This window comes from Lethenteron reissneri, chromosome 32 (assembly GCF_015708825.2).
Source record: "Lethenteron reissneri isolate LAM-NWPU_2019-01 chromosome 32, ASM1570882v1, whole genome shotgun sequence".
Classification (NCBI taxonomy): Eukaryota; Metazoa; Chordata; class Hyperoartia; order Petromyzontiformes; family Petromyzontidae; genus Lethenteron; species Lethenteron reissneri.
In genome coordinates this window covers 501745-515736 of record NC_083810.1, presented here as the reverse complement: position 1 = coordinate 515736, position 13992 = coordinate 501745, and the positions used below count along the sequence as shown (strand labels likewise).

Here is a 13992-nt window from a genome sequence, read left to right as displayed (position 1 = left end):
CAGCTCCCTCCGCAGGAATGTGTTTTTTTCGATAGTGTATTTAAATAGAGGTAATGCAGGTAAGTAGTTTTCAGTTTTAAAGGCATAGTTTAATAAGACAACACTTGCCATCATCCTTCAAACCCATTGGTATAATGTAAACTCAAGTTTTTATTTACATTATGTTTATGCAAGAGCTTATGGGACCACGGAGCCCCACCATAAGTAGAATTGTGAATTGTAAAAATTCTGTATTGAAAGAGCTTGCCATTATAAATTTAGAAACTCCAAAGCAGGCTTTAAATGAAAACAACACACATTTACAACTGAGATTAACCTTTATTAAACGCAGATTGATCAGTATTCAACAGCAGCCACTTCATGTGGATGAAGAGAGCATGCATAGATAGCAAAGTGCGCAATGATTACAACATCTGTGCTGCTTGACTATGGGTTCTGCAACTTACGAGTGGTGTTTCCTATCTTACACATCACGCGTGCATCGTATACCGACAACTCTGGTTACGCTCGTTTATCCAACAAAGCCACACCGAGTCTCAATACTCTTTTTCAGGAGAGTCTTGCCACGTTTTTTTCCATCGGGACAAAGTTGCTGTGTAATCCTAATGTAGTAATTTGCATTTAAATAGTGTTTTTTTCTTTGGGATAAAACTGGAAATCCCAGAGGAAACCCATGCAGAACAGAGGGAGATCATACAAACCCCACACAGGAGCCCGATTCAGAAATCGAAACTAGGTCCTTCTTGCTTTGAGGCACTGCGCCACCCTGCAGACTATTGTAACATACTCGAGGCTACCAGTTGGCCAGCGCGGTTGGTAACCAGTATGCAAGGCATTGCTTGAAACAGGTTTGCATCTTCATTGTATGGTACTCTTGTTTTAGCAGTCTGACACAATTAAAAAATAATTTGTTTTTAACCAACTTCATTTAGGAGTCACAGGTTTTATTTAGCATTTTGACGAAAACGTTCAATATAATTTACGTGCATATCTGAGAATGGGAGTAAAATCAAGGCAACTTTAATATTTAAAATATTGAGTCACTATGATAAGTCAAACATAATTCATATTAGAGGATATTAACATGTAGGTTTGTACCTAATTGCTGAATTTGGTTAAGAGAATCGGTTCTTTCAACTTATCAGTGAGCTGAAACAACAATGACTGCTGCATAAAACATTTGACAATTTACTTGCTTGGTTGTATTGACAAAAATGTGGTCTGATCACGTGGCCTAATCAATAAAATAAAAGTATAATTTGGAACAGCGTTTCTTTAAGGGGCAATTCAACTTCAAGGAAATGGGCATATCTTTAAATGTTATACTTTAACTTTGAAGCAAGTGTTGATGAAATTGTGTAGCTTTGATTTTACTTCAACCAGATCAACTTGTCACCCACATCTGCATTGTATCCTGGTGAGTATTTCCGCCCAGGCAGCTGAAAAACAAAAGTGTCACCATTTACGTTAAAATTTGTATTCATCACTCGAATCAAGCTTGCAAGTTCACATCCTGGTTTAGAGATTGATTTAGCCCACAATCCCTCGGGGTTCAATAAACAGAGTACGAATTTGAGGGGAAGTCAATCGTGGTTGTCTGATGGACTCTCCCCAGGAATGTGAATTCCGTAAGCGGGGAATGATGCTAATTTGAGCAGGAGATTACTTGAAAATTGTTGTTACAGATTCTTCACACTGTGAGGGTATTTTCTCTAGGCTAGTGTGTTCGCTGAGACCAGCTCTTCAGGGGCTCATGATGAATGGTGAACCAAGTCTTTAGGCATAAACTAAGTCTTTTTGCACTGTCACGCATGATGCAACGTGTAATAACCAGAAAATTATGTATTTGGTGAAAAAATAATAACACCAATTTTGAGTATAAACTCGTGTTAATATGGAGGCCACCTCATCCATGTCCCAGCATGACTTGGTGTCACTATCCTTATAGGTGCTTGGTCTCAAGATGCTTGCGATGGCTCAGGCAAGGAAGGTACATCAGTCTGGTTAGTGATGTTTAACCTTGTTATTCTTATGCTAATTTACTAATTTCTGTAATTCTAAGTTCCCTAAAATGTGAATATCCATTTTTGTTATTCGATTCTCTGGTCTATGCATATGAATGATCAAATATTTAAAAGTTCCTTCTAAAGTTAACAAAAGGAATAGTAATTTGAACTCAAAACTAATAGATTTGATCTGATAAAAACTAACACATTTAGAGTAATGTATGACATTGTAGGCGATAAATGAACAAGTTACAGAACAACACTTCCTAAACTATTTCATTGTCGCCGTAGCTAAGCCCCTTCTTCTCTAATTGTCACTTGTAAAGGCATTGAAATAAATGGTGCGATACCAATTCAGTCACAGATGGGTAACGAAAAACAATAATTTTGTCTTGAAGGAGCAATCAAGACCAATGTACACATACTGCAGTGAGAAATATAGAGCTATTACACGAGTCAATGCGTTGGTGTGGTGAAGGTGAGTGGTGGTTGGTAGCTCACATTACGGTAGGAGTAATAGATTTCTTCAACTTCGTAAGGCCCGACGGTGGCTTCTGGGACGAACATTGATGTGACGGTCAGGTTGGCCACTTTCATCTTATCAGACATGCTGGGGGTAGAGGGTGAAGAGTGGAGGTATGTGTGGGAGGGAGAGAATCAATGCACATTTAGAAATAGTTTGGCCAATACAGGTTAATGGCCAATACCAGTTACATTTGTAGTGACTGTGAATGTCACTGTATGGTGCCGGGCTTACGAGGCCAAGGTGGATAATGTGTTGGCATTATGTGTAGCCCGCTTACTGGGCATAGTACCAGCCCTAGCGGGGCTTGGGTGAGCGCTGGTCAGCACCACGCACAGTGTGCGGTGCGGGCTCCCGGTGAGGGAGCGAGAGGGAGTGTCAGCCAGCCAGGGTTACGTCGGGGCATGATACGCTGGTTGACCTGCCGACACGTGACTGGATGATATTGTGGAGGGGAGCCACCGGTGGACGGGGGCCGCTGGGCGATCACGTGGTATAAAAGAGCTCTCGGGAGCCTTCAAGAAAGAACTCGAGAAATCTAGAAGGTGGGCGGGGTGAGGGGCGGAGCTAGCTCCAGCCCAGGCCGATATAACGGTGGCCCCGTGAGGGGCTCGGGGTTCTTCGTGTTGCTGGTGAAGAAGATCCACGTCGGGTAAAAGAAGCCTCTAGCCACGCAGTCCGGGACCCAGCTTGTGGTCCGGGCCAGGATAGCGAACCGTGTCTAGTTCTGCCGTAGCGTGGCTAGATGGGCATTCAACACCCAAGTGTAGGTTGTGTTATGTTATGTTGAGTTGGTGAAATAGTGTTGCTCCCAAGACAACGTCTGCGACTCAGTTGGACTCACTACACGTTGTATATTTTAAATGCGCTATAGTACCAGGAGGAAAGATATTCAGAACATTGGGGAGAACATACAAACTCCACAAAGAAAGACACCGGTCGAAGATTGAACCCAGGCTCTTCTGGCTGTGAGCCACACGTGTTACCATTGTGCCACACAAACAAAGATCCCCCATATAGCCTTAACAGACTGTAGGGGCAAGTGCTGTTAGCGAGCACCTATGAAGACCGGAACGGTACACGAGGTGGTGGGTGGCCAGCGCTACGCCCGACCGCCTTTGTCTCCCTAGTGGCGATGTTTACACACCACACCAGGTAATCTTTTGAGGCTGAGTCGACCTAGGGGAGGCCAAGGACCGGTTCAGATAATCGTCACTGGTGTTTGCCATGAGCGGGAATCGAACCCGGTCGCCATGTTCGTAGTGCAGCGCGCTAACCGCTACACTACCGCTCCCCACCACACTGCCACTCTATCACAAGCAGCATTCAGCAAGAGACCACTTACAAGTCACGAATGTGGTACAAGGTCACGTTATCCTGCAGCTTCCATGGATCCTTTTCCCAATTCAAGCTGATGATGTCGTCGTACACCTGTAATGCACGTACACGCAGACACGCACACACGTGTATGCGCTACAAGAGCACTCTCTGTTGCCAATGCTTTATCTACTTTTCTGCGACTATCCATGATTCCAGGTACTACGTGGCGATGCTGCACGTGGCCAGTAATCTGTGGAAGTGAGAGTTGGTGCATCACACGCACATTTGTGCAACTTCTGGCTTTCCAGGATATGGCAGTACAGCAAGTGTATTAATTTCCATCTCTATTCCATCTATATGGGGATTGAGTGTCACCACCCTCGCATGTATGGGTTTTCTACGGGTACTTTGATTTACTCCCACACGTGTAAACAGTGCGCTTTAAACATTCTCCAGTATGTTTAGAAGCAATTTGCAAGCATGATGCTATATTTAAATAAAATGTATTATCGTATCACAATAATAATTATCGTTATCTAATTACAAAGATCTCCGAGTTCACCACTTATAATTATGCCTTTCTATACCAAAAAATGAAGAAACATGAACCCATAGATTTACAGTACGGTCCCACAAAACGTTCAAAGAAGCAGGAAGTCCTGGAGTTTGGTGCACCTGGTTTAGTCAGATTATAAACAGGAGGAACCACAACACAAAATAATTTCGAAAATCAGCGAGTAGTTAATCAGATGAAACCTAGTAAAGCATTCTCTCAGATGACCTTTTGACCTTGAGCCTATGTGGTAATTATTCAAGTTCAAAACTTCCATGGATTTTTTTTTGTAAACGAGTCCACAAACAAGAACTGGATGTTTTAAGTGTGAATTGTAAAAGCTACCCGCTCAGTATCTTCTGCGATTTTCCAGTTGTACTCCAAGACCTCTGACACTTTTCTGCAAAGACAGACACACATGCTAGCTGACATCCTCACTCCCAAACTCCGTGCAAAGGACACAACGCACTGGGGACAGACAAGTTTCACTCTATACCGTATATAAATGTAATGTCTTCAAGCGCAATTCTACTTGCAACATTACTATAGTCTGTCATATGTCCGACTGTCAGTGGTGTGAACATGCACACATTTCTCAAGGAAGCTTGTGCATGTGGTGCAATAAAATACTTATGTTACCTGGCTTCTGGCAGGAACTTCTGCTTGTAGCAGGCATCAATGTTGGTCAAGTAGGCAGGGGAGATGTTCTGCTCCATTGGCTGTAAGCAAATGCCAGGACCGCACATACATTATGCCTTTCCACAACAAAACCCTACCATATTGTGATGGAACATTAAACGTCCCAAATACTCGCTTTAAGGGATTTATTTAGGCGATGTAACAAGTGTATAATGTATAAACATAATTATGTTGGTGTTTCAACCAAAAGTGCCACGTCTCCCGAAAGAGCAAAATTTTTACGCGTGATTATGCACTGCTGTCAAAGCAGCATCAACAGAAACTTTGTATAAAATGTATTACAAGTCTAGCCATAGACCTGTATTTTACAGGTAGGAACAACAGTTCCACACTGCCCACCAGGGATTATTTGTCTGTCTGTCTGTCGTGCATAGCCACGCCCTCGATTTGTATTTCATAGAGCACTTCTGGCGGGCTCAGCACCACGTGACGCGCCGCCCCACGCAGCTTGCGCCACGTGACACGGATCGCACGAATGCGCTGTCCAACCAAGTTCCTACCTGCCCACTCCGAAGGAATGTGTTTAGTCACGGCTCAGTTCAGCCTTGGCTCTGGCTCAGATGAACCAGCTAAAAACCACGCTCAACTTGAGACGGCTCTGAGCTTTGGCTCAGCCACGTTCAGGATTTCCGTGACCTGAGCCCGAGCCAAGCTACGGCTGAGCCACTCGTATATCTGTGAAAGCAGCTGAGCCGTGTCAGAGGCCAGGTCAGAGCCGACTCGTGACTAAGACCACGGGACGTATTGTCTGGGACAGACGTAACGGTGTGCTGTCACCTTTGCCTTCTGCTTGAGACGGGCCTGCACCTCCTCTACAGGCATGTCGATATACACCACCAGGTGTGGCGGCAGGAACTCGCATATGCTGATCGCCTTCAGCTCGTTGTAGTAATCCACACCTGTGAGTGACCGAACATCATATTAGCCCCTTTGCCTTTAATACATTTGAAACCACAGAGTGAAAAAAACACTCAAAATATGGATTTTTTACCATAAATCCATAAAGAAGGAACACCCCTTCATCCTATTGTCTCTACCATTGACTCACCCACCAACAAACTGGCCCGATTTCTGTCTGAGACCTTACAACCATTCACTGGTAAGACCACCCCAGCTGTACTCAACTCAGCTCACTTGGTATTGTTAATTAAGGACATCTCACTATCTCCAGGTGATTTGCTCGTCAGTTTCAATGTGGTATCTTTGTTTACCAAAGTTCCTTTGATTGACACGATTGCAATCATTGAAGATTTGGTCCAACAAGAACTGAATGCTGATGTACCGGCCCTGGTGAGACACTGCCTGACTAACACTTACTTCACCTGGAATGGAACATTCTACAAACAAGTTGAAGGTACCCCAATGGGTTCTCCCTTATCTCCAGTTGTAGCCAATTTTTTCATTAAAAATTTTGAGACAGATGCCATCCAGACATCCACTCTACGTCCGTCGTTGTGGAAGAGGTACGTAGGTGACACGTTCGTCATCTGGCCGCATGGCTGACCAGCTCTGAACCAATTCCTCAACCACATCAATTCCATACACGCAGCCATCAAATTCACCATGGAGGTGGAAAAGGATGGCAAGTTTCCATTCTTGGATGTTTTAATTGAAAAAAGACCAGATGGCTCAATGGGACACTGTCTACAGGAAAGCCACCCACACAGATGCCTACTCAAAACCTGACTCCCACCACCATCCATCCCAGAATAATTCCCTCATCAAAACTCTACAGCATAGAGCTCGATGTATTTCCGACCATCATCACCTAGCCAGTGAACTGGAACACGTACACCAAGCCCTCAAGATGAATGGATATTCAGACTACACAATCCGTAAAGCTATCACCCCAAACATCTGAGGACCCAATCAAAACCATCACCTTGCCATACATAGCAGGGGCCAATGAAAATATTTCCAAAATCATGAGCAAACACAAAATCCAGGTTCGATTTAAAACAGTACATAAAATTCGTGATCTGATTCCATCTGTGAAGGATGTGATCCCTGACATGCAATACTCCGGCGTCTATAAACTAAGCTGTGTCTGCGGCAGTAGTTACATTGGGGAAACAAAGCGACATGTCTCGGACCATGTTCGTTAACATAAGGTAGATCTGAAACACGGGAGGACCAATATCTCGGCCGTGGCTGATCATTGTATTAATGCGGTGGGCTCAGACGAAATGTATTTCTCTAAGAAGACGGTACTTTGCAAGCCCACTGGCTATCAAAACAGATTAGTTCATGAAGCCATCCAAAAAATGTAGTGTCTTGTAAAATCACTCAGTCGGACACGTTGTCACAAGTCACCTGCTTACACTTTATTACCCTATTCTTGCACCAGTTGTAGGCACTGCTGTCTCTGTCTATATGGCCACTTTTGTTAACCAACTTCTCCCATCTACTTTACACCTCGCTGACCTGCCTGCAGCAGCTCTTCCTCTAAGCAGCTCCGCACTCACAGCTCCGCACAGACAGCAGCTCACACAGACTCTTAGGTTTTTTTCGGTAAGGTCACGTAGGTAAAAAATAAAATAAAAAATTACTAAAAGTAATAATAGAAATAAAATAAAATAATAAATCACGACGTTTTGGAGGCAAGACAAGTCTCCGTCATCAGGTGGGACCATCACAGCTAGATTTGTTGTATCAAGTGAGGCAGAGATTCCAAGATACAAGTTCTTAAATACAAGCTTAAGGGGGGGAGGAGGGACATTCTGTCTACAGGAAAGCCACCCACACAGATTCCTACTTGAAACCTGATTCCCACCACCACCCATCTCAAAATAATTATCTCATCAAAACGCTATACCACAGAGCTCATGGCATTTCTGACCAACACCACCTGGCCAGTGAACTAAGACATGGACATCGGGCCCTCAGGATGAACGGATACTCTGACCGCACCATCCGCCAAGCTGTTTCTCCCACCATACAGAAACAGCCACTTGAAACTACGATCAAAACTATCACGTTGCCATACATAGCAGGCGTGACTAAAAAGATCTCCAAAATTCTAAATAAACATAAGATCCAAGTCTGATTTAGTACAGTGAAGGATGTCATCCCTGACTTGCAATACCCTGGAGTCTATAAACTGAGTTGCAGCTGTGGTGATTGTTACATTGGGGAAACGAAACGTCATGTCTCTGATCGTGTCCGCGAGCACAAGTCAGATCTGAAACACGGAAAAATGTAGTCTTCTGCCGTTGCCGATCATTGCTACAACGCTGTGGGCTCTCATATTGTTTTTTTCCGAGACCAAGGTGCTCTGCAAACCCTCTGGCTACCATCAAAGGTTTGTACATGAAGCCATCCAGATTTACAAACACAGACATAATTTCAACCGTGATGATGGGTACAAACTGAGTAATCATTGGAAAGATGTTATTAACCATGTAAAAAATATTTAACTACGCATTTTTGGACCATCTTATTTGACAGGCATTTACTTTACCGAGTGTTAACATCCCCAGCGTTTAACAGTACTCTCCTTTTTGTATTTGATTGTCAACCAACACTGGATAAAACAACATGGCCATTTTCGTTCTCTTCTCGCATGTGCACCAACAGGTCCAACAGTTCCACACACTCTCTTTTAGCCCGACCCCCTTCCCAATACGTTCCTTTCATTGACCACCACATTCAGATAAGCCCCTCCCTCCCTCCTCCCCCCCTTAACTTGTATTTAAGAACTTGTATCTTAGAATCTCTGCCTCACTTGATACAGCAAATCTAGCTGTGACGGTCCCACCTGATGACGGAGACTTGTGTTGTCTCCGAAACATCGTGATTTATTATTTTATTTCTATTATTACTTTTAGTAATTTTTTATTTTATTTTTTCCCTACGTGACTTTACCGAAAAAAACCTAAGAGTATGAATCCTTGCAGTCACGAAAGCTTCAAATCTAGAAGCTCACACAGAGCTTGCACACGGCTGCGCTCACACAGAGCTTGCACACAGCAGCGTTCACAGAGGCTTCCACCCAGCTTCACTCACACAAAGCTTCCACCCAGCTTCACTCACTCAGAGCTTCCACCCAGCTTGCACACAGCAGCGTTCACAGAGGCTTCCACCCAGCTTCACTCACGCAGAGCTTCCACCCAGCTTCACTCACTCAGAGCTTCCACCCAGCTTCACTCACACAGAGCTTCCACCCAGCTTCACTCACACAGAGCTTCCACCCAGCTTCACTCACACAGAGCTTCCACCCAGCTTCACTCACACAGAGCTTCCACCCAGCTTCACTCACACACAGCTTCCACCCAGCTTCACTCACTCAGAGCTTCCACCCAGCTTCACTCACTCAGAGCTTCCACCCAGCTTCACTCACACACAGCTTCCACCCAGCTTCACTCACTCAGAGCTTCCACCCAGCTTCACTCACACAGAGCTTCCACCCAGCTTCACTCACTCAGAGCTTCCACCCAGCTTCACTCACACAGAGCTTCCACCCAGCTTCACTCACTCAGAGCTTCCACCCAGCTTCACTCACACACAGCTTCCACCCAGCTTCACTCACACACAGCTTCCATCCAGCTTCACTCACACACAGCTTCCACCCAGCTTCACTCACACAGAGCTTCCACCCAGCTTCACTCACTCAGAGCTTCCACCCAGCTTCACTCACACACAGCTTCCACCCAGCTTCACTCACACAGAGCTTCCACCCAGCTTCACTCACACAGAGCTTCCACCCAGCTTCACTCACACAGAGCTTCCACCCAGCTTCACTCACACAGATGCTTCCACCCAGCTTCACTCACACAGAGCTTCCACCCAGCTTCACTCACACAGAGCTTCCACCCAGCTTCACTCACACAGAGCTTCCACCCAGCTTCACTCACTCAGAGCTTCCACCCAGCTTCACTCACACACAGCTTCCACCCAGCTTCACTCACACAGAGCTTCCACCCAGCTTCACTCACACAGAGCTTCCACCCAGCTTCACTCACACACAGCTTCCACCCAGCTTCACTCACTCAGAGCTTCCACCCAGCTTCACTCACTCAGAGCTTCCACCCAGCTTCACTCACACACAGCTTCCACCCAGCTTCACTCACTCAGAGCTTCCACCCAGCTTCACTCACACAGAGCTTCCACCCAGCTTCACTCACTCAGAGCTTCCACCCAGCTTCACTCACACAGAGCTTCCACCCAGCTTCACTCACTCAGAGCTTCCACCCAGCTTCACTCACACAGAGCTTCCACCCAGCTTCACTCACACAGAGCTTCCACCCAGCTTCACTCACACAGAGCTTCCACCCAGCTTCACTCACACACAGCTTCCACCCAGCTTCACTCACTCAGAGCTTCCACCCAGCTTCACTCACTCAGAGCTTCCACCCAGCTTCACTCACACACAGCTTCCACCCAGCTTCACTCACTCAGAGCTTCCACCCAGCTTCACTCACACAGAGCTTCCACCCAGCTTCACTCACTCAGAGCTTCCACCCAGCTTCACTCACACAGAGCTTCCACCCAGCTTCACTCACTCAGAGCTTCCACCCAGCTTCACTCACACACAGCTTCCACCCAGCTTCACTCACACACAGCTTCCATCCAGCTTCACTCACACACAGCTTCCACCCAGCTTCACTCACACAGAGCTTCCACCCAGCTTCACTCACTCAGAGCTTCCACCCAGCTTCACTCACACACAGCTTCCACCCAGCTTCACTCACACAGAGCTTCCACCCAGCTTCACTCACACAGAGCTTCCACCCAGCTTCACTCACACAGAGCTTCCACCCAGCTTCACTCACACAGATGCTTCCACCCAGCTTCACTCACACAGAGCTTCCACCCAGCTTCACTCACACAGAGCTTCCACCCAGCTTCACTCACACAGAGCTTCCACCCAGCTTCACTCACTCAGAGCTTCCACCCAGCTTCACTCACACACAGCTTCCACCCAGCTTCACTCACACAGAGCTTCCACCCAGCTTCACTCACACAGAGCTTCCACCCAGCTTCACTCACACAGAGCTTCCACCCAGCTTCACTCACACAGATGCTTCCACCCAGCTTCACTCACTCAGAGCTTCCACCCAGCTTCACTCACTCAGAGCTTCCACCCAGCTTCACTCACACAGAGCTTCCACCCAGCTTCACTCACACAGAGCTTCCACCCAGCTTCACTCACTCAGAGCTTCCACCCAGCTTCACTCACTCAGAGCTTCCACCCAGCTTCACTCACTCAGAGCTTCCACCCAGCTTCACTCACACACAGCTTCCACCCAGCTTCACTCACTCAGAGCTTCCACCCAGCTTCACTCACACAGAGCTTCCACCCAGCTTCACTCACACAGAGCTTCCACCCAGCTTCACTCACTCAGAGCTTCCACCCAGCTTCACTCACACAGATGCTTCCACCCAGCTTCACTCACTCAGAGCTTCCACCCAGCTTCACTCACACACAGCTTCCACCCAGCTTCACTCACTCAGAGCTTCCACCCAGCTTCACTCACACAGAGCTTGGCGTCTGTCAGGCCATCAATCACCCCTTATCGCACGTCTCCCAGGCGACACCTCCAGTGCCAGCGTACAACCCCGGGCCGACCCCGTCTGCAACCGAATTTCCCATTAATGAGGTGGTTTGCTCGTGAAACCTTACGTTCCACACGCGCACCTGCCTGCCTTCGGTTTCCCTTGGCTGGCAGTGCGCACCGTGTATTTTACCACACTACATATATATATAGACACAGACACAAACTAAGCTATCATTGGAAGGACGTTATTAACCAGTTTAAGTCATAACTGGCTGTGATGTTTCCATCCTACCTCCCGATGTTAATAGTTATTTTCGACTCTCTGGTTTTACATTAACAGGTTAAATGTCTACACCCATTTCAAACCTTTAAAACATCCTGCCTCAGCAGCTTTCCCGCAATTTTTTATCCTGCTGACGATTGCTTGTGTTGCGATTGAAACGTCATAGTTTTTTGTTATTTTATTTGAACCCATGTACGTGACGTCACCAAAAGACCCAAGAATATACATTCTCAAATGTTATTGTACCCAGGCTAAGGTCAATGCAGAGTGGTCAGAATCTATACTATTTGGTTCTTTCAGTAAAGTCACACAGGTATTAAATAAAATTAAATCACGACGTTTCAGGTGCAACACAAGCGTCCATCTTCAAGGTGGGACAACCACAGCAGAAGTGGGCAAAAGGGCTATAGCCTCTTGTCACGGCAATCAATGGATTTGTGAATGAACTACATGAACCAAGTCTTTCTGCTTGACAGCTCATCGGATTCCTCCAGTATAAATAAATATTCTGAATCTAATTTGTGTCATGTATGCATACCTGTCAACCCATACGGTTTTCAGGTCCATACAGCCGTTTCAATCCGGGCAAAAAAAGTGTTTATTTGTTTGTGATTCTCCCTTGTGATGGGACTGTCGGATGAATGTTGAGATTGATAATGGCACGGGGTTACCAATCAGGTCTGAATTTGTCTGTAATAAGGTAGGCACTGATAAGGGGTTGACAGGTATGTGTATGTGTGTGAGATTATGACATTTGCATGAGTGATCTTTATTCATGATACGTATGATTCTGATACAATGAAGCAGGAGGCATCAGACGGTCTAATGGCACCTACACTGTTTGCGGACGTAGCCTTGCTTGTGCATAGCCTCCAGGAAGACAAAGTCACTGAAGAGGGACCGCTCCAGCACCACTCCCTGGCCTGTAGGGAAATCACGAGCAGAAAAACATCAACCTCCAGTTACCAATGCGGTCAAACAAGAAACGTAATAAATGCCTTGCAAACATGCAACTTTGGAAATGTACACACAATGTATAGCACATACATAGGTATTCCTCGATTTACGAATGCTCGGTCTACGAAATTACACGATGACACAATTGACAAATTATTAACACTTTTCAATTTCCGAAATCAAATGTTTGCATCAAACAAGCCACCCGGGAGGCTGTGTCATCATCCATCCACGACAGCGTCACGGTGTCCCTGCAGTGCAATAGTAGCACCTCTACATTGCCTTTCCAGTCATCCCAACATGCAGCAGATCTTTAAGTGACTTCCCCGAATTGGTGAATTATTTTTGTTTTCAATAAATAATTATTCAATCGTTTCAAATATTTGTTCTTTAAATTAATGGGTAAAGCCATTGCGATTCACAAAATTTAGTTTCACTCGCGATTTTTGAAGAATGTAATATACATCGTACATCACCTCAGCCACACGCCGGCTGAGGTGCATGGAGCAGTGATATCTCGACAGCAATTATGCATGGGGGTTGTCTTACCGGTAGCTGATTGTCTGGTGTCGTGGGATGACAATATCCCGAGCAGCCAAAGCTGTGTTCGTGGGTCCATATTTTAGATCTCGCTAGGACGTGCACAAATATTCTGGGATTTGCACAACACAGTTCACAGCCTCTGCCAATTGCTGCCTGACAAATTGTATGCTCATTTCCTGTAGTCCGGTCCTAGGAGCTCAACGAGGTTGCACCTGGAGGCTTTGAGGCTTCACATGCGAGCGGCCGCAGGAAGGTCGAGATCGGTTGAAGTGCTATATACACTGAAGGTCGGTGAACCCACGAGCGGTTGCTGAAGTGCTCCGGGTAAAGGGATCAAGGCATTGAGCTCCGCATCTAGAAGCTTTCCATCACTTATGAGGCAATAGCTTCTGACAGCCACTTCAAGAATTTCAATATGCAACAGCTCCATGCATTGTTCTCGAATTAAAAGGAAGGAAAACTAATTTTCTGCTCCCATTTCTATTTGATGTCTAAAAGTGTACACTGCTATGTAGGGGAAACTCGAACACTTAGGTTGTGCTGCAACTCATTATAATGGGTCAAGAAACAAAGGAAGCTGCCGCGGTGCAATGGTGAGCACACTTCACTTG

The 13992-nt window shown here is 45.9% G+C and overlaps 1 protein-coding gene across 1 annotated transcript in view; it reads right to left on the bottom strand.

Annotated features, from left to right (window-relative positions):
• Positions 1-298: 298 nt before the first annotated feature.
• Positions 299-13992, bottom strand: part of NDUFA10 (NADH:ubiquinone oxidoreductase subunit A10) — a 28966-nt gene continuing 15272 nt past the window's right edge. The window contains exons 4-10 of the mRNA XM_061563677.1: positions 12718-12804; positions 5879-6000; positions 5042-5121; positions 4748-4802; positions 3875-3960; positions 2508-2616; positions 299-1439 (exon numbers count right to left, since the gene is read on the bottom strand). Of these exons, the coding sequence (XP_061419661.1) occupies positions 1371-1439; positions 2508-2616; positions 3875-3960; positions 4748-4802; positions 5042-5121; positions 5879-6000; positions 12718-12804 (608 nt within the window). The 3' untranslated portion in view covers positions 299-1370. The remainder of the gene's footprint in view (positions 1440-2507; positions 2617-3874; positions 3961-4747; positions 4803-5041; positions 5122-5878; positions 6001-12717; positions 12805-13992) is intronic.